At 37.9% G+C, this 22775-nt stretch overlaps 2 protein-coding genes across 2 annotated transcripts; both read left to right on the forward strand.

The window, feature by feature from the left end:
- The first annotated feature begins 539 nt into the window (after positions 1–539).
- Positions 540–5016, forward strand: LOC137138048 (Fc receptor-like protein 5). The gene is made up of 4 exons (XM_067524952.1): positions 540–714; positions 1514–1567; positions 4345–4608; positions 4688–5016. Exons 1-4 carry the CDS (start codon positions 540–542, stop codon positions 4984–4986), a joined length of 792 nt encoding a protein of 263 aa, XP_067381053.1. The 3' UTR covers positions 4987–5016.
- Positions 5017–18658: 13642 nt separating this feature from the next.
- LOC137137047 (ICOS ligand-like) lies at positions 18659–22695 on the forward strand. The gene is made up of 3 exons (XM_067522929.1): positions 18659–18984; positions 19839–20177; positions 20438–22695. Exons 1-3 carry the CDS (start codon positions 18912–18914, stop codon positions 20653–20655), a joined length of 630 nt encoding a protein of 209 aa, XP_067379030.1. The 5' UTR covers positions 18659–18911; the 3' UTR covers positions 20656–22695.
- Positions 22696–22775: the final 80 nt, after the last annotated feature.

Consider the following 22775-nt stretch of genomic DNA (forward strand, 5'->3'; position numbering starts at 1 on the left):
TGAGGAACTTGTTGGTTATTGTGTCTCTGTGGTCTGATACAGATTGATTTTAAAGGAGGATGTTGTACAACCACAGATGTTGCAGAAAAAACAGGTTAGACATCTTCACGGATTATGTCACATTACTTTTACTCACACTATTTTTCTTTTGTTATCATATCAGTTTTAAACTTTAAAATAAACTAAAAACTAAAGAACAATCAACATCCTGACGTCTGCCATCATTTCAGCACCAACTGAAGCAAAACTGTGAGCAGGGGACAGTTTGTATGTACAACTAACAACTCTCAGGTATAAAATTTCAGAGTTACCATTTACTTTACTTTTACATTTGGCTGAACAGGTTGGTGGTCCTGCATCTTTTGTGCTTGAGCGTTTGTAGCCATCATTTATTTTGAAACAGTGGAAATATCCCTGTAAATGAGGATCAGGAAAAATAAAAGTAAATGACTGCTACAGAGCTTACAGAGTTTCTTTTCATGTTATAAACGGTGGGTGACAAAAACAAAACTGTTGTTCCACTCTGATCTGGTGGCTCAATGGGTAGATCTTCAGGTTTAGATACAGAAGGTGGTGGGATTGAATCCCAGCACATCAGGTATGGCCCTGCCCAGCCACCAAGGGCCACCTTGGTGCTGGTCCTAAGCCCGGATAAAAATGGGATGGTTGTGGCAGGAAGGGTCTTTTTTAAGGTGTTTCATGCAAAAATTCAGAGTAATGAACCTCAGCCCATATTTAGTTGCTCTTTATAATTAATGATGCTGCCTGTAGCTAATACACACCATAAGTTCTAAGCTCCTGAATTACACAAGTTTTTTTATTTTACTCACAGGGGTCTGTGACATCAACATTGATGATGCTGGAACATGAGTGTGATCTCTGACTTTTGAATTAGCATCTCCTGGTTTTGCTTTGTCCCTTCAGGGGTCGCTACAGCAGAACGTGTTCCATAAATCCTCCTTTTGTTTACTGCCTTTTCAAAGCCTTTTGTACAGTTTTAACACTGTGTTTATTTAGTATTTCACTGTTTACTTTATCCTTTTTGTTTATTGTTCTGTTTTACAGTTTATAATAAATTGCTATTTTTGCTGCTCTCTATTAAGACTCACCCTCGAACACATTTTATGTTCTTATATATTATAAAAAATAAAGGGGAATAAAAACATATTGAATAAACTTATTGATATCAGTGGTTGTGAATGAGCAAATAAAGACCTGAGGTGATTTTAAATCCAGTCCAGAATTCAAAATGAACTAAGGACTAGGAAGACGTGCATAAGATATTATATTTATTAATAATTATGTTAATTATACACATTTTTGTGACTTGGCTGTGGTTTATCGCCGCTGGTGTTTCATGTTTACTTTTCTGTGGTGGTTTGGACTGAACTCATCTGTAAATGGAACAGATTGATTTGATTGAGCTTGTCTGAAGTTATGTAATGAGATGTATGGTTTTGTTTTTGGAGGGAATGTGGATCCACAGCCTCATAATCTGTCTGTGCCCCCTCAGACTCAGGGTTGGTTGCTTGTGTTGGGGCAGCTGGAGGTAGCCCACCAGTCCCAGGTTAGCAGGGTCGATTTGAGAATTTATTATGAAATATTTTAACAGTGTCAGTCATTTGATGGTTTACCTCTGTGATCTAATGTAACCGAGCTATTTCCTGCCACCTGCTGGAGAGAAACTGAAAGGCCATAAAAGGAGGAAGTAGGGGGCTTCTTTGACCAAATGTGTGATGATCTCATATCAAGTCGTACAATGGACCCAACAACTCTTCAGTTTTTCCTCTGTAAGTACCATCTGTATGATATGAATAACTAGAGCTAAAGAATGTTAAGGGAGTTGATGACAAGTGGTTGTAAGAAAAAATGCGAATTAAACAATATTATACTTATCAACATCAAGAAAAAAGGTAACAGATCAAAATCTGGAATGTAACAAAACGGAGGGAAAATGTTTTGTTGAGTAGCTGAAGTTGGTCACAGTAGAGCAGCATTTGAAAAAAATAGATATATAAATAATCTCTTAAAAATATAAGATATAGATAAAACCTCCGTTATGATCAATGTCCACATTTTACTTGTAGACAGATTAAAGGTTAAGTAAGTAAGTTCTCAGTCATCCAGGTTTGATTATCTGAAGGTTGAGTCACGTCTCATGGAATTCTTTCTTTCTGCTTGATTTAGAATCTCGGTTGTTCCGAAGTTAATTGCTGTATTTCTACTTCATAGTGCTTCAAATGTCTTCGGTGGCTGATTGTTTGACTACTGAGCAATGCTGCTGTAATATGTGCAGAATATGCAAAAATAAACTAAACTTAACTAAAAAACCTTTTGTCTGGATTCCAGCACCAGCTTTTTAAATGCATTAGCTTTAATGGAGCCTTCATAGATGTGTACAATACAATTTGTAAAGTTCAACATTTAATATTTACAATCAATAATCAGTTTCAAGTAATATGCAATAATTTGGAAAAAAAGAAAACCTGTGTGTGGAATACTAGAAGTGTTCCTGCTTTGTAAAAGATGAGAAGCATATTTTTATATTTGGCGTCAAACTATTTTACAGCATCTTGAGTGTCATTATTTTAGAAGAAAGTTCTAGTACGAACATTTATTCAGATGGTTGCAGTTTTATTTTAATTAATCTTTTAAAGAAGGTAAGAGAAGTTTCATCTTGTCCTAAATATTTTAGTATTGAGATGTGAGCTGCTATTTAAACATAAATTAAAATAAATTCAATAAAATTTCGTTTAAATACTGCAGTGAGCTTCATTAATCAAGTGTCCAAGAACGACTTTTACAAAAACTTATCACAAATGGTTTAAAACCATCAGCAGTCACGTTTCATAAAAGCTCAAAAACCCATTTCCAGAAAAACTGGGATGCTGCATGAAATGGAAATTTAAGGCAGAAATAAATTAAACTGAAAAACATTTTGTCTGGACAACAGCACAACCTTTTGAAATCCATTAGCTTTAATGGAGCCTTCATAGATGTGCGAGGAACCACATCTGTGTAAAATACAATTTCTAAAGTTTAACATTTACTATTTAAAATCAATCAGTTTCAAGTAATATGCAATAATTTGGAAAAAAGAGCTCAAATGCCCTTTTTTCCTAATATGAGAAAACCTCTGTGTGGAATACTAGAAGTGTTCCTGCTTTGTAAAAGATGAGAAGCATGGTTTTATGTTTGCCGTCAAACTATTTTACAGCATCTTGAGTGTCATTATTTTAGAAGAAAGTTCTAGTACAAAGTACCTCACAATAAACTACTCTTCACGTGTCTAAGTCAGAGGAAACTGTTTTTAGGTTATAATATATTAGAAATCAAATGTAAATGATATGTTGATAAAAAGTCATGGTCTTCATTTTCTCCAAACACTTGAAGGGAGTTGTTCAGTGCTTAGTGCAGACATATCTGGACTATTGTCCTGAAGTTTGCTCCAGGGCCAAAGATAAAAAAAAACAGAAAAAGATGTTTAAAAGAATCACAGCAAGAAATCAGCAGTGTGCTGTTTTGTTATAGTACTAATATATGAACGTCTATGTATGTGTAAGAATGTTGATTACATTTGCTATTAATTCATTTGTTGTAGATCCATTTTTCTATGAGCTCCAGGATAAAGTTACAATTGTCAAAACTAATAGATCCAAATAATAAATGAAGAAATAACCTTGAATTTTGTTTCTCTTCAGCTGTGACCTCAGTTCTGTGCTGCACAACAAACCAAGGTGAGTGAACTTCAAATATTGATTTTTTAAATCATATTTTTACATTTAGATTAGTTTCTTAGTCCTGGTTCATGTAATACACATGATACGAAGACCTTTGTGAAGGTGATGGGGGAAGAAAAAACTGAAGGGGTGTTTGTCCACAAAATCCAGGAACAGATTTACACAAAAAAGGTTTTCAGTAAATTGTTAAAGAACGCGAACATGCACATGTATATCTCATTCTGAACTTCTGCCCTGTTATGCTGTTTTCAAAAGTATATATGAATAAACAATCATAATTTACATTTAGTCATTTAGCAGTTGCTTTTATAAAGCGACTTACACGTAATCTTGCAGCACCACTGATTTTTTTCCTGAATCCACACTTCATCAAATTATGAGTATTATCCTTATAAAGGTTTCTCAGTTACAACACACTCTGTCCAATTAATGTTCTCTGACCCAGACAGATAAATCAGTGTTTGAACTGACCAGGGTATATGTTGAAATTGCTACAGAGTGTTTTTTTTGCTCGACCTGTTTATCGGTTATTAAAGTAAATGTAATGTATGTGTCTTGGAGAGAGTTACTTTATAATTAAAGTCCTAAACCGAATTTCTCACAGCTCGTCTGACTGTGAGTCCCAGCAGACCTCAGCTGTTTAGAGGAGACTCTGTGTCTCTGAGCTGTGAGGAGGACGACAGCTCTGCTGGATGGATAGTGAGGAGGAACACAACCAAAAGACAGAGGACTCAGTGTGGAGATGGTTGGGGAGAAGCTGCTGTTTCCTCCTGTACCATCAGATTGACAGTCCCATTGGACAGTGGAGTTTACTGGTGTGAGTCCAGAGAGGGATCAACCAGTAACAGCATCACCATCACTGTCACTGGTAAGATCAGACTGTGGAGTTAGTGTTGATGAAGCTGTGTGGAAATGGATGAAATGCTGTAGTTTGTCTCTGTGTTGAGGTGGAGCAGTGATCCTGCAGAGTCCTGTCCTCCCTGTGATGGAGGGACATGATGTCTCTCTGCACTGTCAAACAAAGAGGCCTCCCTCCAAGCTCCCAGCTGATTTCTATAAAGATGGCTCCCTCATCAGGACTGAGCCTACAGGTCACATGACCATCCACCATGTTACCAAGTCTGATGAAGGCCTCTACAAGTGTCACATCAGCAGTCATGGAGAGTCTCCACCCAGCTGGATCTACGTCACAGGTCAGGAGCTTCACTTTGATTTCAACACTTATTTCATCCACATGTTCACCTGAACAGGTGATTTTCTCTACAGAAAAACCTACAACCACTACCCAACTCACCTCCACCTCCTTTACTTCATCTCCACCTCCACACCTCACAGGTTAGTAGGGTAAAGCCAGGAGGAATTTGATGTTTTTTGTTTCATTTTAGACAAACCCACTACTGAAACTACAACTACTACATCTTCCTCGATGTTGTTGTCTGTTACATCTGTCTGTGTTCTGGTTTTACTGATGTGGTTGGTTCCACTGGTGATACGCTGCATTAAGAGGAAACATAAAGGTAAGATGTTTACCTCTGAATTCTAAATTCACTCATTTGTTTGCAGGCAGATGCTTTGGATAAAAGGTTCGGTCAGTACAAAAATCCCACATCTGGGGCAACGTGAAGGTTCACTGTCTCATCCAAGAACATTTCAACATGTGGCCAGTAGTTGATGAAACCACCAACCCTTCCTCAACACTTGGCATATTCACAGATGTTTTGTTAAGTTTAATATATTCTGTGTTTACCTACTTGCAGCAGTATTTGATGCTAATATTCCATAAGTTATTGAAAACAGAACTCTTCTACGACTTCCTATGCATTTAAACTGTGTTTAGGCCTCTACAGGCAGAAACATGGTTGTGCCATTGGTTCCCCAGTGTCACCTATAGTTGCCAAATTGTACATGGAGAAGAAATAATACAGACTCTACTGTGAGTAGGTTAATGTACAAGTCAGTTGGACACCCTTTGTATCCTAAAACAGCCCCAAAGGATTTGACAAAAGGCCAGAATATTACACTTTAGAAAAAACTGATGCCATGTGATAAGGACGGGGTGGAACAGGGTACATGGGGTGTACAGCAAAAACTAATAAATTAGTCTTCTTGTTCCAATACTTTTGAAGTGTATATCTTATGTTCTAGATTAATTTATTAAACAAACTGTACTCTCCTTTAAGATTGTTACATTGTAAATTCCATTGCTTTTGGTTTATTGCAGCTAGTGAAGTAACAGATGCAGAAGATGACATCACACATCACATCACATACAGTGATGTTAATAAGAAACATCAGCACCCAATCAGACGAAGCAGAGGTAATGTGTTTGTTTCTTGTGCTCAGTGTGTCTTTGTGTGTTTGGGCTCCTTGGAACCATTTTCAGCTCTAAACCATCGTGGTCACAACATTTTGAACTGGTCCTCATCTAACACTGTAGGACTGAACATCTGAACACACTGTGTTTTCAAAAAGCTGAATTCTGGTGTTACAGGACTAAAAATGTTACATAATGAGTGATGGAACATAACTCAGCTTCCAGAAATTGCAGTTAAGGTTAGACCCTCAAAAGGACAGGACAGGGGGCCATTCTAAAAAAGATGCATCACAAGACTTTTCAAAGCAAACAGCTTGTTTTTTCCATTTGATGCTTTTAATGTGTGATACAAATAGTGTTATAATCTTTGCTTTTTACAGTACACAACATTCAAACCATTAATTCAAAGTTAATGTATTTTAGTTCTTAACTCTTCAACTGTTGGTTGTGTTTGAGTTGAGGACAGTGTGTTGTACTTTGCACCTTAGTCAGTTTTTACTGTGTGGTGAGTCTGAAACTGATGCTAACAGCTCTGTGGTCGTCCAGTTTCCTGTTTCTGATGAAAACACTTCAGCTGAACGTTGACCTGCATGTTTCTCTGAAACAAAAAAGAAAAAAATTGGGGGAAAGAAAGAATCTGAAGTGTATAATAATTTGCAAAACATATAAAAATGTGGGTCTGTTCCTTTGTGTGATCACTAATTACATGAAGTCACTTCAGTAATATACAGTTTTCTCTCTAACATTTTCATGTGTGTTCAGTCCTGTCTATTATAAATTATGTCCAAAGCTGCAAACCTGATTATGTTTTTGTGAATATTTTTTGAATAAGTGAAGCTTTACATTCTGTAACAGCAAGCGACTTACCATGAGGGAGGGTGGAGGGTGTTTAAAGATCAGGACTGTGCCACCACAAACTTTTAGAAGCTTTTGGACTCCTGCAGTACCGGATCAGCTCACTCCCACATCCATGACAGCAGACACTGCAAAGTCACTAAAGTTGTCCAGTGTTCTATTGAGAAAATACATGAAAGATACAATTGTAACTGATTGCAGTAAGAGCACAAATAATCTATTTTGTAGTTGTAGTATTTTAATCTGCATGTATGTTATGTTGCAGACTGTTATTCATCTGCAGGCTGCTCAGCAGGATTATAGATGATGTCATTTGTGGGAAAATAGCCAAATAACTGCTGCTCCTCCTCGTCTTGGTCAGATTTTCATGTTATTAATGCTTCTGCAGTGTTTTACTTATGGTGCTGGCTAATGACTTTGTTTCATTTCAAACATGTGAGTTGGGCTGTCAGCAGAGATAAATCTGATTTTATTGTTCACACAATCCTGCACAGACTGAACAATTAAGTTTATTTAATTTATTCAGTTTTATTTATACCACATCAAATCGCAACAGACTCATGTTAAGGTTCTGAACAACGTAAGGTCGAGTCCTTAGATGCTTTAGAGAACCTTAGAGAAAAACCCAGCAAACCCTCCATGAGCAACCCTGGGTGAGCCAGCAGGTACAAACCCTGAGGCACCAGTTGAAGGTTACAGCATATAAGCGAGTTCTACGTTTGGATGTGAAACTGAAAGTGAATCATGTTGCAGTTGTAAAATTTGCATGTAAAACCACAACAGCTTTTACTTGTAGGTCACAGTAAACTGTTTTAATATTTGCAGTAAATGTACTAACACTAGTGGTATAAGTTGTAATAGTTGCATTAATGTAATTTGTATGTTTTTTGCTTTGTTTTATACAGAATTTGATCAAGCTGTAGTCTACACAGCAGTGAGAATAAGAGACACCAACTATGGACAAATAGTCATGAGAACAAACAGGAGCAGAGGTACAGTTTGTCTTAATGTAAAGCCAGTGAGCCATATTTAATACAGAAATATGAAATGAATATGAAACCTCTAACCCTAATCGTGATCAGAAGTAGCACTAAATAGGGGGATGAATTGGTTGTCATCACCGCTGATGAGATGCTGAATAGTGATGGGTGGTCTGGTTCGGTCTTGGTATTTATGAAGACTTAGATGACCAACTCTTGAAGAATAAAGCTCTTTTAGGCAGAGTTGGCTTAGCTCAGCTATCAAATGTTGTTCTCCCACATTCTACCTGTTGGATTCTCTCAGTGCATGAAGAGTAAAAAGATCAACCTCAGGAAGTAACTTTTTTTTTTATTTTTTATTTTTTTTTACATCAGTGTCTCACTTTGTTTGAACTGTGTGTTTTTGCTCAGAGTTTCTTCCGGAAACAGCCCGACCTTATCTGAGGTCAACATTCACCCCCTCACACCAGTTCAATCGCTGACATCCAGCTTCCTGTGACTGGTCATCAGAGCTCATTGGATCAGAAAACATTTGTTTTTAAAAAAATGTGTTTTGCCGTGTTCTCATGATGTTTATTGAAATGTTAGATTCAATGAAACAGTAATTTCTGTTTGCTTAAGTTTTGCTTATGAATCTAAGAATCTATGAAATGACTTTGAGGTACTTTACTCTTTATGTTTTATTAATGTTTTGGATCCTGCTGTAGCTGCTGCAGCAGCATCTTGTTTCTTTGCAATAAATCAATAACTCTTATTCTCATTTGTTTTTTCTCGTGTGGTTTTCTAGGTTTTATAAAAAAGCCAGATGGAAAATTTGATTTGTACTTTGGTTGTAGCTCACTGATTTGAACCATGTGCAGAAAGAACAAGAGTACAAAAACCACAGCTGGAGGTTTGCATAGTGGCCATTGTGGTTGGAAAGTCAACAGAGTACAGAATGTCTGTGTTTCAGGACTTTGTTCTTTACTTTAATTTGCTAAAACACTAAACCAAATCTCTGAAGCACATTCTCAGGGACCTCAATTCATTTTTCAAATCAAACACTCTTTTGGCCAAAATTTAAAAAATGTTCAGCTTTATCAGACGCAATCTGCAAAGCTCATCGTTCTTTTTTGCTAAACTTTAAACATGTTCTCAGTCACCAAGCACATTTCACATTGTGATACACTGGCAGAAAAATGTGAACACAACTCCAACATAGTTGTGACCTTTTACACACAACAACTCAAAAATGAACACACACGGTTCTAATGACCAATCAGAGGTTAAATGTCAGTTCAGTGGCACAGGTGGTACATGTGCATCCATCTGCAATGGAGAGAAACGCAGAGGAGGAAGAGTTGGTATGAAAGGTGATGGATGAGGAGGAATCTCCCCTTTAATTCTAAAATACTCTGTGGCTCTGTGTTAGGACCAATACTTTTTACTTTATATATGTCTCCTTTAGGCAACATAATTAGAAAACACTCCATAAATTTCCACTGCTATGTTGATGATACCCAGCTATATTTATCTATGGAACCAGATGAAAATAATCAGTTAATAAAGCTTCAAGCCTACAAGACATAAAGGCCTGGATGTCCCACAATTTTTTACTTAAACTGAAGTCATAGTATTTGGTCCCAAAAATCTCAGAGATATGATGTCCAACCATATCGTTACTCTACATGGCATAAGTGTGGCCTCCAGTACTACTGCAAGGAATCTTGGAGTTATTTTTGATCAGGATTTGTCCTTTAACTCACATATAAAACAAATCTCTAGAACAGCCTTCTTCCACCTACGGAACATTGTCAAAATTAGGAGCATCCTGTCTCAAAGTGATGCCGAAAAACTGGTCCATGCATTTGTTACTTCTAGGTTGGATTACTGTGATTCCCTACTTTCAGGATGCCCCAGTAACTAAAGAGCCTGCAATTAATCCAAAATGCTGCAGCAAGAGTGCTGACTGGAACTAGCAAGAGAGATCATATTTCACCTTCACTAGCTTCTCTCCATTGGCTTCCCATTAAATTTAGAATAGAATTTAAAACCCTGCTTCTTACATATAAAGCTCTGAATGGTCAGACTCCATCATATATAGAAGATCTCATAGCACCATATCATCCCAGTAGACCACTTTGATCTCAGAATGCAGGCCTACTTGTGGTTCCCAGAATTTCCAAAGGTAGAATGGGAGGTAGAGCCTTTAGCTATCAAGCTCCTCTCCTGTGGAACTAGCTCCCAGTTCAGATTCAGGAAGCAGACACCCTCTCTACTTTTAAGTCTAGGCTTAAAACCTTCCTCTTTAATAAAGCATATGGTTAGTTATAGTTATGCTGCCATAGGCTTAGACTGCTGGGGGACCCACCCCCCAATGCACTGAGCTCCTTTCCTCCTCTTGTCCCTCTCTCCTCTCACCCCACAATTGTCACCACTGTATGACATTAACTCTGTCTGTTTTCCCCCGTAGTTGTCTTTGTCCTTCTCTGTCCCCCTCTCTCTGTCCCTTTCTGCAGGTGTCCCCCGGCTTTGAAGCTGTGTGTCTTCCAGTGTGCAGCTACTGGTCCTACCAACCTGCCCGATGTTTTGTTGTTGCTTTTGTTGCTCTGTTATTTTCTCTCTCCCCTTTCCACTCACCCCAACCGGTCAAGGCAGACGGCCGTCCACCCTGAGCCTGGTTCTGCTGGAGGTTTCTTCCGTTAAAGGGAGTTTTTTTTCTCTCCACTGTTGCTTAGGGCTTGTTAAAGGGGGAATTGTTGGGTTTTCTCTATACATTTTTATAATCTTGACTTTATTCTGTAAAGTGCCCTGAGATGACTTTGTTGTGAATAAAGTTGAATTGAATTGAATTGAATTAAATTGAATTGAAGAGGATGACAAAGACCAAGAACAGTTGTTACTGATGAAAATAGAGCGACTGTTATAAAAACAGAAGGCAATGATTTGCAAATCTAATCAACCCTTATTTTATTCACAATAAAACATAAACAACATATCAGATGTTGAAAATGAGACATTTTACACCAACACAGCAAACAAAAGGCTACAAAAGTATTTGCAGCAAATAAAAAACAAATCAAAGAGCATTTGACAACTAATCAGGTTAACTGGCAACAGCTCAGTAACACGACAGGGTATAAAAGGAGCATTTCAGAGAGGCAGAGCCTCTGGAATGTAAAGATGTGCAGGAGTTTCACCATCTGTGACAAACTGTGTCTAAAAATTGTGGAACAATTTCAGAAAAATGTTCCTCAATGTAAAATTGTGAAGACTTTGAAGATCCCACCATCTACAGTTTATAATATCATCAAAAGATTTGGAGAATCATGAGGAATCTGTGAGCAAGGACAAGGTCAAAGGTCAAAACTGGATGCGCTTGATCTTTGGGCCTCAGGCAGCACGGCATTAAAAACAGGCCTGATTCTCTACTTAACATTGCTTCATGGGCTCAGCAACACACAGCAGAAACTGTGGACACAGTTCGCTGTGCAATCCACAAATGTAAGTTAAAGCTTTCAGCATCAATCAATGTTTGTTTATGTTCTGATGTGAATAAAATATGGGTTGATGACATTTGTTAATCACTGTATTCAGGTTTTGAAGAAATCTCTGCGCTGGTTGTGTGATTGATGAGTTTATTCATTTTGAGAAATCATCCTGAAGAAAGATGACAAAGCCACACTACTTCTACATTCACTTCATCAACTTAGCTCAGTTATTGTTATGATGCCATCTAGTGGCTCCAGCTGGTTCAAGACCAAAGCTCATCATTCTTAACCTCTGATGTGTCTGTGGAGCCCTGAGCAGACTTTGTATACAAGGAGAACTGACCAAATCTGAAGATCAAATTAATTACTAATATTACAAATGTATTGATTTATAGATTTATTTGTATTTATTATTTGTATTTATTTATTTTTAAGTACAATGTAACCAGACAGATTATCTCTGCCAAGGATCACCTGTTTTTGTTTTTTTTAATTATGTCTTCAGGACTATTTGGAGTAAAAAAAAAAGAATACCTTAAATATGTAAGTCAAACATATATACATACATAAGTTTAACATTTACCAAAGACATGTGTCAGAGATGCTGCTAACCGCTGTTCTGCATTCAACACTGCATTGGTTACTAAACTCCTCGACCTGGGCCTCAACAACACACTAAAGACATCCTATGTAAACACCCACAGACAGACTGGGTTTGCACCTATCTACCAGTCTGTCCTCTTCACCGGTGCACCAGAAAGGCTGTGTGCTGAGTTTGTTGCTTTACTACACATATGACTGCATCTCCACGCACCCCTCAAATGCAATATTAGAATTTCCTGATGACCCTGAAACCACCTGGTAGACTGGTAACTCGGTGCACAGAAAACAACGTAACCCTAGATGACAAGAAAAGTCTCACTGCTGTTATACAAAGATAAAGAACAACCAGGAAGATAAATCATGTTATTTATGTTGTTTCTATGGTTTGATTCTATGGTTTATGAAACCGACTTGTTCTGTTAAAATCCAGAACCTGAAACTGTCAACAATTTACATTTATATATTTGACCAGTGGTAACAAAAGAGATGGGAAATAAATTAACCAGAAGAAACACAAGATGAAGAGAAAAGAGGAAATGTAAATACATTTACGTCTGGAGCTTGATGGGTAATGCGGGCAGGAAATACTTATATTGTTTTTATTGGGGCCATTGATTTATTGGGGCAGCTGCTGAGGAAAAAGACTGATGGGAGGTTTTAATGCTGCTGCCTCAACACAAACGGGGGATCAGATTTAAGGACATGACGAGGAGCAGAGAGAATGAAATGGGGACTGACTTAATACTGCTAAAGGTATGTTAGAATGACTTTTGTTGAAATACGTGATTAAGTGTGTTCAAATAGCGAGTTATTTAAGTAAGTCTGCACTTTGGTTTTGTTTAATTCAGCTGTGGCTAAAATAAACCTGGGAATTTCTGGTCTTAATGTAAATTAGCCATTCAGAAAACGAAACAAAAAAAATTGTTTAAAATGGTTAAAAAAAATAAAAAAGTAAACTGTATTGTGCTTACAGCTACTGCTGTACGAACAACTTTCAATAATTACTATAGTATTGTAATCTGAAGTAAAAAAAGTATTGTACTTAGTCCAAATTACAATTTCTTTCATGGTAAATCATTTCCAGATGTGGCAATTTAGCTGCCAGCAGATTCCATGTTGCTCAAAAGATTCCACACAGAGATGGAGTTTGTTACTGGTAACAAGGAAACGACAGGACTCTGTCCTGTAACTGTCTACTTCCTAAGATAATAATTGTTGAAGCAAACTATTGTTCTATATTATATCAGTAACCTACTTGCATATGCACCTGCTAAAGCTCACTAATTATAAAAGCATTTATTATAAGTTCATCTTCAACCAACATCACACTCTTAAAGATTATAATTCCACAGTGTACATCACATTTTGGGTCACAGTACTTAAAATTGTGCGTTGTCAAGTGGTACGACAACAAACAAGTACTGATGATGTCTGTTGTTCATGGTGTGAACATGTTCCTAAAGAAAAGGGCATTGCCAGTTTTTCATGCAAAATGCTTTCAATGTTTGAATGTTGAATATTTTGTTTTTCTCTAAAACTACATCATTTCAAAAGGTAATGCTTAGTTTTTATACTTATGAAGTTCCAAAAAGCCCAAATAGCAAAGAGAAATAAAAAGTGCATATCAAATTACAGCTTAAGAGGTTTAATGATGTAATTTTACAAACCTGTGATGATGTGGACAATTAGAAAATGTGCCTCAGGAGTCATTGATTCTTTTTAAGACTTGCTTCCTTATTTTTAATCAGGTTTTGATTATTAGTGCACATGATAAAACATGATGATTAAATGATTAAGGGAAGAATATAACAGTGCTGACATAATTCATCTGGCTCCTGGTATTAGTCTCTGCATTTAGTAGGTAACTGTGATAGCATCACTAATTTGCACATGATTTCATATCACACAAAAATGTGCATTTTATATGTTTAGTCTGCATTTATGCCACATTTGATTTAAAGCAACAGGGTGAGACTGCAGCTGCAGAGCTCAGATCAGCAGTGAGATTAGTCACCAAGCTCAGACCGGGATGGAAGGAGGAATTTCAAAATAGACTTTTTTTTGACTTGTTTTTAAGAATTTAACTAAAAGGGTTCATTCCAATAAAGAAAGACTTTTATTTTAACCTAAAACGTTAACCACCATTCCCAGAGACTAAAGTGGCTTAGTGATAAAAGCAAAGTAACCTGGTGCCTCATTTATTTTTTTCTGATAAAACTAAAGATAAAAAGTTTTCAAAAAATACTTTTCTTCACCAAATGTCTCAGTTATTTCCTTGTAAAGCAACTTCTCCAGGAAACAAAAGGAGCAGAGTTTTCAGTGGAAGATGTTCTTTTATATTTGTAATTTAATGTTTTTTTGACCGTACCTTCCATGTCCATCCAACATCTGGAAAAGGCATTCACCCAATTCCTCTACTGTTAGTTAGTTAAAGAGAAGTTAAAGTACATAACAATATTGTCTGGCATTGAATTAAATACGCCCCAACTAGAATTCCAGCACCATGCCAGAGAACTCCTTCTTTAAGGGAAAGATCTGCTTGTAGGCCAAGATAATTGGCTTCAGAGTGACCCCATTTCTGTTTTGTCCAGAAACAAGAAGCAGATACATCAGGAGCTGACAACAGCAACTACAGCTTTGTTATAAATGTAAAAATGTGTGTAGATTTGTTTTACCTGCAGTGTGACTGAGCCCAGGTACTTGATGCACAAGAGCTAAAGCTTCACATCACTGGTTCCAATACAGACATGCTCGCTGTTTATCATTGTATTATTCTTCACATACTTTCTCATAGCTTGTGTGAGTCTCAAGGACTTAAGAGATTAGGTGAAAGAGGCAGAGCCCTGACTAAACCAATCATGATGGACAACAAGATCTCTTCCCCGTAAATTGTAGCTCTTCAAAACCATTAAAGCCCTGGCAACACCTGAAGCGGCTAATTTTGAGATCAAGACAGAAAAAAAAAGCAATTACAACATAAATGGCCTGTATATAGTTTTTTCACCAAACTTTCCATTATTATCATTTCAATTTGAAGCTTCTGCTGAAATTATTTTAGGTGCCTGTTTGTCAAGGTTTTTACTAACTATTTCTATTAGGAATCAGACCACTGACCCAATAGTTTGTGGACAATCTCTTTATCTTCTCAGGAAATTTAGTAACCTGTCTCCTGAATATGTTAAAGTAGATCAGCTGTGAGAGTTGAAACACAGATGTGAGAAATTTTATAGAGCTATTAAATTAGCCTAAACCATCTAGGGTCACTTTGTTTTTTGTGCTCTGAGTGAGGAATAAACTAGAACAAGACTCCTCATAAATTGCACACAAACCTCAGCACACCACATTGATGGGGTCAGTTGCTAGGCCAAGATAATTGGCTTCAGAGTGACCCCATTTCTGTTTTGTCCAGAAACAAGAAGCAGATACATCAGGAGCTGACAACAGCAACTACAGCTTTGTTATAAATGTAAAAATGTGTGTAGATTTGTTTTACCTGCAGTGTGACTGAGCCCAGGTACTTGATGCACAAGAGCTAAAGCTTCACATCACTGGTTCCAATACAGACATGCTCGCTGTTTATCATTGTATTATTCTTCACATACTTTCTCATAGCTTGTGTGAGTCTCAAGGACTTAAGAGATTAGGTGAAAGAGGCAGAGCCCTGACTAAACCAATCATGATGGACAACAAGATCTCTTCCCCGTAAATTGTAGCTCTTCAAAACCATTAAAGCCCTGGCAACACCTGAAGCGGCTAATTTTGAGATCAAGACAGAAAAAAAAAGCAATTACAACATAAATGGCCTGTATATAGTTTTTTCACCAAACTTTCCATTATTATCATTTCAATTTGAAGCTTCTGCTGAAATTATTTTAGGTGCCTGTTTGTCAAGGTTTTTACTAACTATTTCTATTAGGAATCAGACCACTGACCCAATAGTTTGTGGACAATCTCTTTATCTTCTCAGGAAATTTAGTAACCTGTCTCCTGAATATGTTAAAGTAGATCAGCTGTGAGAGTTGAAACACAGATGTGAGAAATTTTATAGAGCTATTAAATTAGCCTAAACCATCTAGGGTCACTTTGTTTTTTGTGCTCTGAGTGAGGAATAAACTAGAACAAGACTCCTCATAAATTGCACACAAACCTCAGCACACCACATTGATGGGGTCAGTTGCTAGGCCAAGATAATTGGCTTCAGAGTGACCCCATTTCTGTTTTGTCCAGAAACAAGAAGCAGATACATCAGGAGCTGACAACAGCAACTACAGCTTTGTTATAAATGTAAAAATGTGTGTAGATTTGTTTTACCTGCAGTGTGACTGAGCCCAGGTACTTGATGCACAAGAGCTAAAGCTTCACATCACTGGTTCCAATACAGACATGCTCGCTGTTTATCATTGTATTATTCTTCACATACTTTCTCATAGCTTGTGTGAGTCTCAAGGACTTAAGAGATTAGGTGAAAGAGGCAGAGCCCTGACTAAACCAATCATGATGGACAACAAGATCTCTTCCCCGTAAATTGTAGCTCTTCAAAACCATTAAAGCCCTGGCAACACCTGAAGCGGCTAATTTTGAGATCAAGACAGAAAAAAAAAGCAATTACAACATAAATGGCCTGTATATAGTTTTTTCACCAAACTTTCCATTATTATCATTTCAATTTGAAGCTTCTGCTGAAATTATTTTAGGTGCCTGTTTGTCAAGGTTTTTACTAACTATTTCTATTAGGAATCAGACCACTGACCCAATAGTTTGTGGACAATCTCTTTATCTTCTCAGGAAATTTAGTAACCTGTCTCCTGAATATGTTAAAGTAGATCAGCTGTGAGAGTTGAAACACAGATGTGAGAAATTTTATAGAGCTATTAAATTAGCCTAAACCATCTAGGGTCACTTTGTTTTTTGTGCTCTGAGTGAGGAATAAACTAGAACAAGACTCCTCATAAATTGCACACAAACCTCAGCACACCACATTGATGGGGTCAGTTGCTAGGCCAAGATAATTGGCTTCAGAGTGACCCCATTTCTGTTTTGTCCAGAAACAAGAAGCAGATACATCAGGAGCTGACAACAGCAACTACAGCTTTGTTATAAATGTAAAAATGTGTGTAGATTTGTTTTACCTGCAGTGTGACTGAGCCCAGGTACTTGATGCACAAGAGCTAAAGCTTCACATCACTGGTTCCAATACAGACATGCTCGCTGTTTATCATTGTATTATTCTTCACATACTTTCTCATAGTTTGTGTGAGTCTCAAGGACTTAAGAGATTAGGTGAAAGAGGCAGAGCCCTGACTAAACCAATCATGATGGACAACAAGATCTCTTCCCCGTAAATTGTAGCTCTTCAAAACCATTAAAGCCCTGGCAACACCTGAAGCGGCTAATTTTGAGATCAAGACAGAAAAAAAAAGCAATTACAACATAAATGGCCTGTATATAGTTTTTTCACCAAACTTTCCATTATTATCATTTCAATTTGAAGCTTCTGCTGAAATTATTTTAGGTGCCTGTTTGTCAAGGTTTTTACTAACTATTTCTATTAGGAATCAGACCACTGACCCAATAGTTTGTGGACAATCTCTTTATCTTCTCAGGAAATTTAGTAACCTGTCTCCTGAATATGTTAAAGTAGATCAGCTGTGAGAGTTGAAACACAGATGTGAGAAATTTTATAGAGCTATTAAATTAGCCTAAACCATCTAGGGTCACTTTGTTTTTTGTGCTCTGAGTGAGGAATAAACTAGAACAAGACTCCTCATAAATTGCACACAAACCTCAGCACGCCACATTGATGGGGTCAGTTGCTCGGGTGAACTCCATAAACTGACTGGCTGTTAAGCGGAAGAATGAAACATGGGGAATAAATGTTGTGTAGAAAAAAATGAAGACATAACTTCCTTATCTCTAGAAGATAAGGAGGATAAAAATACAGAAGAAAAAAAAACAGACTAGACATAAAATCAACAGACCTCAAATAACTAAAGCAAATTACTCAGTGACAGAGCTTTGCTGCGGGTTTCTCTCTTTAAGGAAAGTGGTGTGATGGGAACATCTACAACCAGATAATTGGAGATGATTTTATGAGGTGATTAAAGAGTAAAAAATTTCCACTGTGTAGCTTGACGTAGCTGATGTGACATATTCACTTGCAGCCAATTTTGTCACACGTCTTTTATCACCATCCTGAATCAACTGAATTGTTCGTTGAACAAGTTTATTTTGCACATGCAATGAGTTACATACCCATTCACGGTTTTGTTGTGTTTAAATAGTCTGGATAAAAATCACTAAACACACCACCAGACTGTAATTTACAAGCAAAGGAAAGGAAACATTCTGGACATGTGGTGTGTGGTTATTACTGATTAGAAGCAGTGTGAGATGCCGGAAACAAATAAGACGCAGTGGTTGAATTGGTCTCATGATGCTGTTGCATCGAGGATTTTTATTTTAGGTTTTGGTTTACTTATCGTCTGACGGTCCTTTGTGGGTGATATAGTTAGATTGTGTGTGATTTTTTTTGGCATCCACTTGGTCTCTAGTGTCACAAAGGCTCTACAGTGATTTTCCAAGCTTGTATTGTAAACTAAGTTTGGCTTTGTGTCTGAGACGGAAAAATGCAATTTTACAGATGAGTTGGACAAGTTTCCACACATTCCAAACATTGTGACCACAGAGGGTAATACTGTGGCCAGAAAAACTGGTGGGGGCACCAATTAGAAGGGCTTTCGGTTTTGGTGCTGTTCTTTGAACAGGGACTCAATGCTAGCCTGCCTGCCTGCACTAGGATCCTGTGAAAAGCTTCCTCTGTCAGCCTGGTTTGGTCCCACCCCCTCTACCCTTCCCAAAATAAATCAGTTTCTTACAGCGCAGTGTTGTTAGTTGCATCGGTTTATCCTCAGGAAGAACAATCTCAGCTCTGACAGCTGCAGCTGCTGTCATGGCGTCATTAACACCTGGAATATCAGCGGCACTTTTCACATTTTTGTGGATTTTTGTGCTGACAGAAAAAGGTAGGAACTGTGGTTGTTATTACCAAGACAGTTTAGTGGGTCACCTTTGCTCATGAGTCCACCTTTAATGCAGATTTAGGTTCTTGTAGTTTACTTTAGTATTTACTTGTAAAGCCATTTTATAAATGTAATCAATTACTGTTAAGATGAGTTGTACTTTTTATTGCTTTACATTCATTATTGAGTAACAAGTTAAGACTTATAACATTAGTTCCTGACAACTGGTCCTATGAAGTGAAATGCAAGCTTTTAACAGCACGGCTAGATTAAGTGTATGTGATGATAGATGGGGTGCACGCAGGAGTCAAGCAAAATTTCCTCACGCTGATAAGCCAGTGGCTGAAGCCTGGTTAATGTGGTGAGGAGTGGCACAGGCAGGTGGGTGTGTGTGAAGTTGGAAAGTCATAAGCGAGTAAATGGTGTCTTTGATGAGCATCCGATTAAGTGAGTGTGGCAGGATGGAGAGTTGCAGCAGCAGTAAACGGGACAAAATTGAGGATGGGGGAGGTCAAAGGAGGGAAGTGGTAGACAAGGTCAGATGGTAAATGAGAAGCACAGGTAAACAGGATTATTTAAAAGGGCTTCTTGAGAATTTAAACGCAGGACTTAAATGAGATCTCAAGTTGATGTCAGAACAAGTCTGTAACCAAAAAAATCAAAGTCATCCTTTATCAGTCCAGACAAAAAAAGTCTTTGGTTATCAACACGATTCGTGGCAGCACTGTTGTCAGACCTGCTCCATGTTATGTGGGATGATCAAAGGAGGATTTATGCCCCAGTTTAGTTTGACCTCATCGACTGTTTTACTGATGTTCACTTTGTGTTTTGATCTGGATTTTATGGTTTTTGTTAAGACTACCAACAGATCACAGTGAAGACTGGAGATGATGTTACTCTTCAGTGTCTGGATCCCAGAGGTGGAGACATCGAACTGTTAGAGTGGAGGAGACAGGACCTGAAAGAAGACATCTTTGTCTGCAGACATGGGAAGAATGACTGCAGCACTTCACATCCATCTTTTAAGAACCGAGTGGAGCTGAGAGATCCAGAGATGAAGGACAGAAACGTTTCAGTGATTCTGAAAAACATCACCATCAATGACACTGGAACATATGAGTGTCGTGTTAGAAACAGCAACACAGAACCACCACCTCAGCTCATCAGCACCATCAACCTGACAGTTGTCAATTCAGGTGAGAGAGTGTGTGTGTGTGTGTGTGTGAGAGTGTGTGTGTGGATCAGAGGTGAAGTTGCTTCCTGGTTGTTGATGTGAGAGTGAACCATCACAGATCAGATGTTTGTGTTTTCTAAATATGTTGCTGATGAGACTTTGTAGCAAACAGCTGCTATGAGTGATGGGATCAAAGTGCAGTAGATAATGTCTGACAGGAGTTTGAAGAGGAAATGGATTCATCACCTACCTCACACCTCACACATCATTCTCTTCTTACAGGACCTAAAGTTAGACGCAGTGAAGGTGGAGGAGACAAGGATCCTGGAAATAATGATGAAGATCACCGTGGACATTCTGGACTGGTAAAGGTTTTGTTAGTTAGTAACATGCTTCTTGTGGGTGTTATTTTTATCATCTTCATAAAACGTAAATGGTGTTTGAGGGAAGCGTCAGAAGTTCCTCCTCCTGATGAAGAAGCTGATCAAGAACCGAGATGAAACATCTCAGGTCTTTTCAACCCTGAATGTCCTGCTGCAGATATACAGAGATAAAAACTAAAACCCACAAAGAAACTGAAGAAGGCTCAAGTTATTGTTTGACTCTTTCCCAGTTCATTGGACAGTTTCTTTTTAAACAAAGTTCTGCTTCCATCCAATGTTTCTTACCAAGATGCAGCCTTCCCAGCCTTATCTGTATGTGTATGTGTTGGATTTACCAAACTCCTCTCACTGCACAATCATGCTAAATTGCTCCCTTTGGCCTGACAAGTGAGCTGAACATTACAGAGATTTTGTAATTTATGTAACCATTAAATGTGGCTCCCATGCACAGTGTGTTGTGAGAGATAATTTGCTCTGAACAGCCAAATACAGGAGCTTCCAGTCCTTTGGTGAAACAAAGCCAGTTGCTTTGTTGGAGCTGAAAATGCAAAAACAGCTCCTGAGGTTTCATCAGCCACAGATGTCGCCAAGACGTTGAGGGCATTCTGTCATTAAAGAAACACTTTCAGAGCCTAAAGTTCTGTGTTTTAAATCAGAAACAATGTAACACTGTAACAACAGCGTCTCCTCAAACTGAACAAACAAACCAGCAAGATCTGACAAGAAATGTCTTATTACAGGCCATTTACTTTGACTGCCTGCAGTAACTGAGCTGTTTAATGATTGTGGGACCTGTTAAAGGTTAGAAAAACTGTGATTATTTTTCAGCCTGATGTTTTTTTAACCTTTTTGAAAAACCAGGATTGTTATGAAATTTGAAACCAAAAGGTTTTGTTGTGTAAGTCTCACACTGACACTGTGGGATCAGAGTCTTTCGCATCATTTACTTCAGAACACAAACCTTCAAGTGCAAAACTCACAAACGAGATCACATTGGTAGTTGAACGTCATTTTTAGAACACAGAGACGATTGCGTATTGAATCCGACACCGCTGTAGGACATGAGCCAAAAGAGACTCTGAATGAAACCAAATGTAAAACTCCAAGCACAAAGGTTAAGCTATCACATTAAATACACATAAAGGTTGACGCGGACCTACGCAGAGAAGGCTGTTATGGGTAACTTTAGGTCGCAGAGGCCTCAACGTGCACACCTCCCCAATGTCAACAACACGTTGTGCGGAGATGTGCGTCAACCGAGCTGACTGGATGATGCCGGAACGTGGGTTCGAAACAAGAGAAGGAAAAAGTAGAACAGGAAATGCAACCGTTCATAGCTGTCCAGATGTTCACACAGATTTTATACAGTATTTTTACATGTTGTTTATTATATCCTATTTTTGTAATGCTGCTTTATTGAGTCTTTAGTGTGCTTGTTTAGTTTTTGTTTTGAGATGTGTATTTCATAACATTACATTGAGACTGTTGTGATTTGTAGAACGCGAACATTTAATTGCTGTTTCCAGATAGTTTTTTTTCATTTCCAGCTAATTGAGGTTTGTCAAAGTGACGCTGCCCTCTTGTGGACGGGTACGTCTGCCATTCAAGTATAAAAGAAACAGGTGCAAACATGTCCGAGTGTAGGTCCACGTTGACATTTACGTGTATCCACGGAGAGCAGAGAAACTGTGGTGTAGTGGTTTCACTCAACCACATTTTTCATTGTTGTTATTTTGTTATTAAGAATCAATCATTGTAATTCAACCAAAAGTTGCCTTAGTAAAGCTTTGCTGAATGCGTTCAAGACTTGTTTTCTTGTTTTAAACCCCATTTGACCCATCTGAGTTGAGCCATTTCATTATAGGCTGCAGCTGTCAACTGTTGGGATTCACCTGTGTTGCGTTTTTATTGCTTTCACATTTGGTTTATTTTTCCAGCCACCATGACTGTTAGAAGTCATGGTAGAATACTTGTAATTGTATTCTTTCAATCCTCTGTACAAGCAAAGTGTACTTCATTCATGTTGGACTTGAGGTGTAAATGTAATATACTGCAAGTACACAAGTGGTCATGACCCGAGTTGTGCAACAGAATCAAAAAGCAAGAATCCACACGCTTTATCACACTGATATTTATGCAGACCGTCGGTTAGTTTACAATACAAAGTGTGTGCAGCTGAAACTAAAGACAAGACAAAAATAACTGAGTGCTCTGCACTGAGTGAAAGAAGTAGGAGA

This window comes from Channa argus, chromosome 12, assembly GCF_033026475.1.
Source record: "Channa argus isolate prfri chromosome 12, Channa argus male v1.0, whole genome shotgun sequence".
NCBI lineage: Eukaryota > Metazoa > Chordata > Actinopteri > Anabantiformes > Channidae > Channa > Channa argus.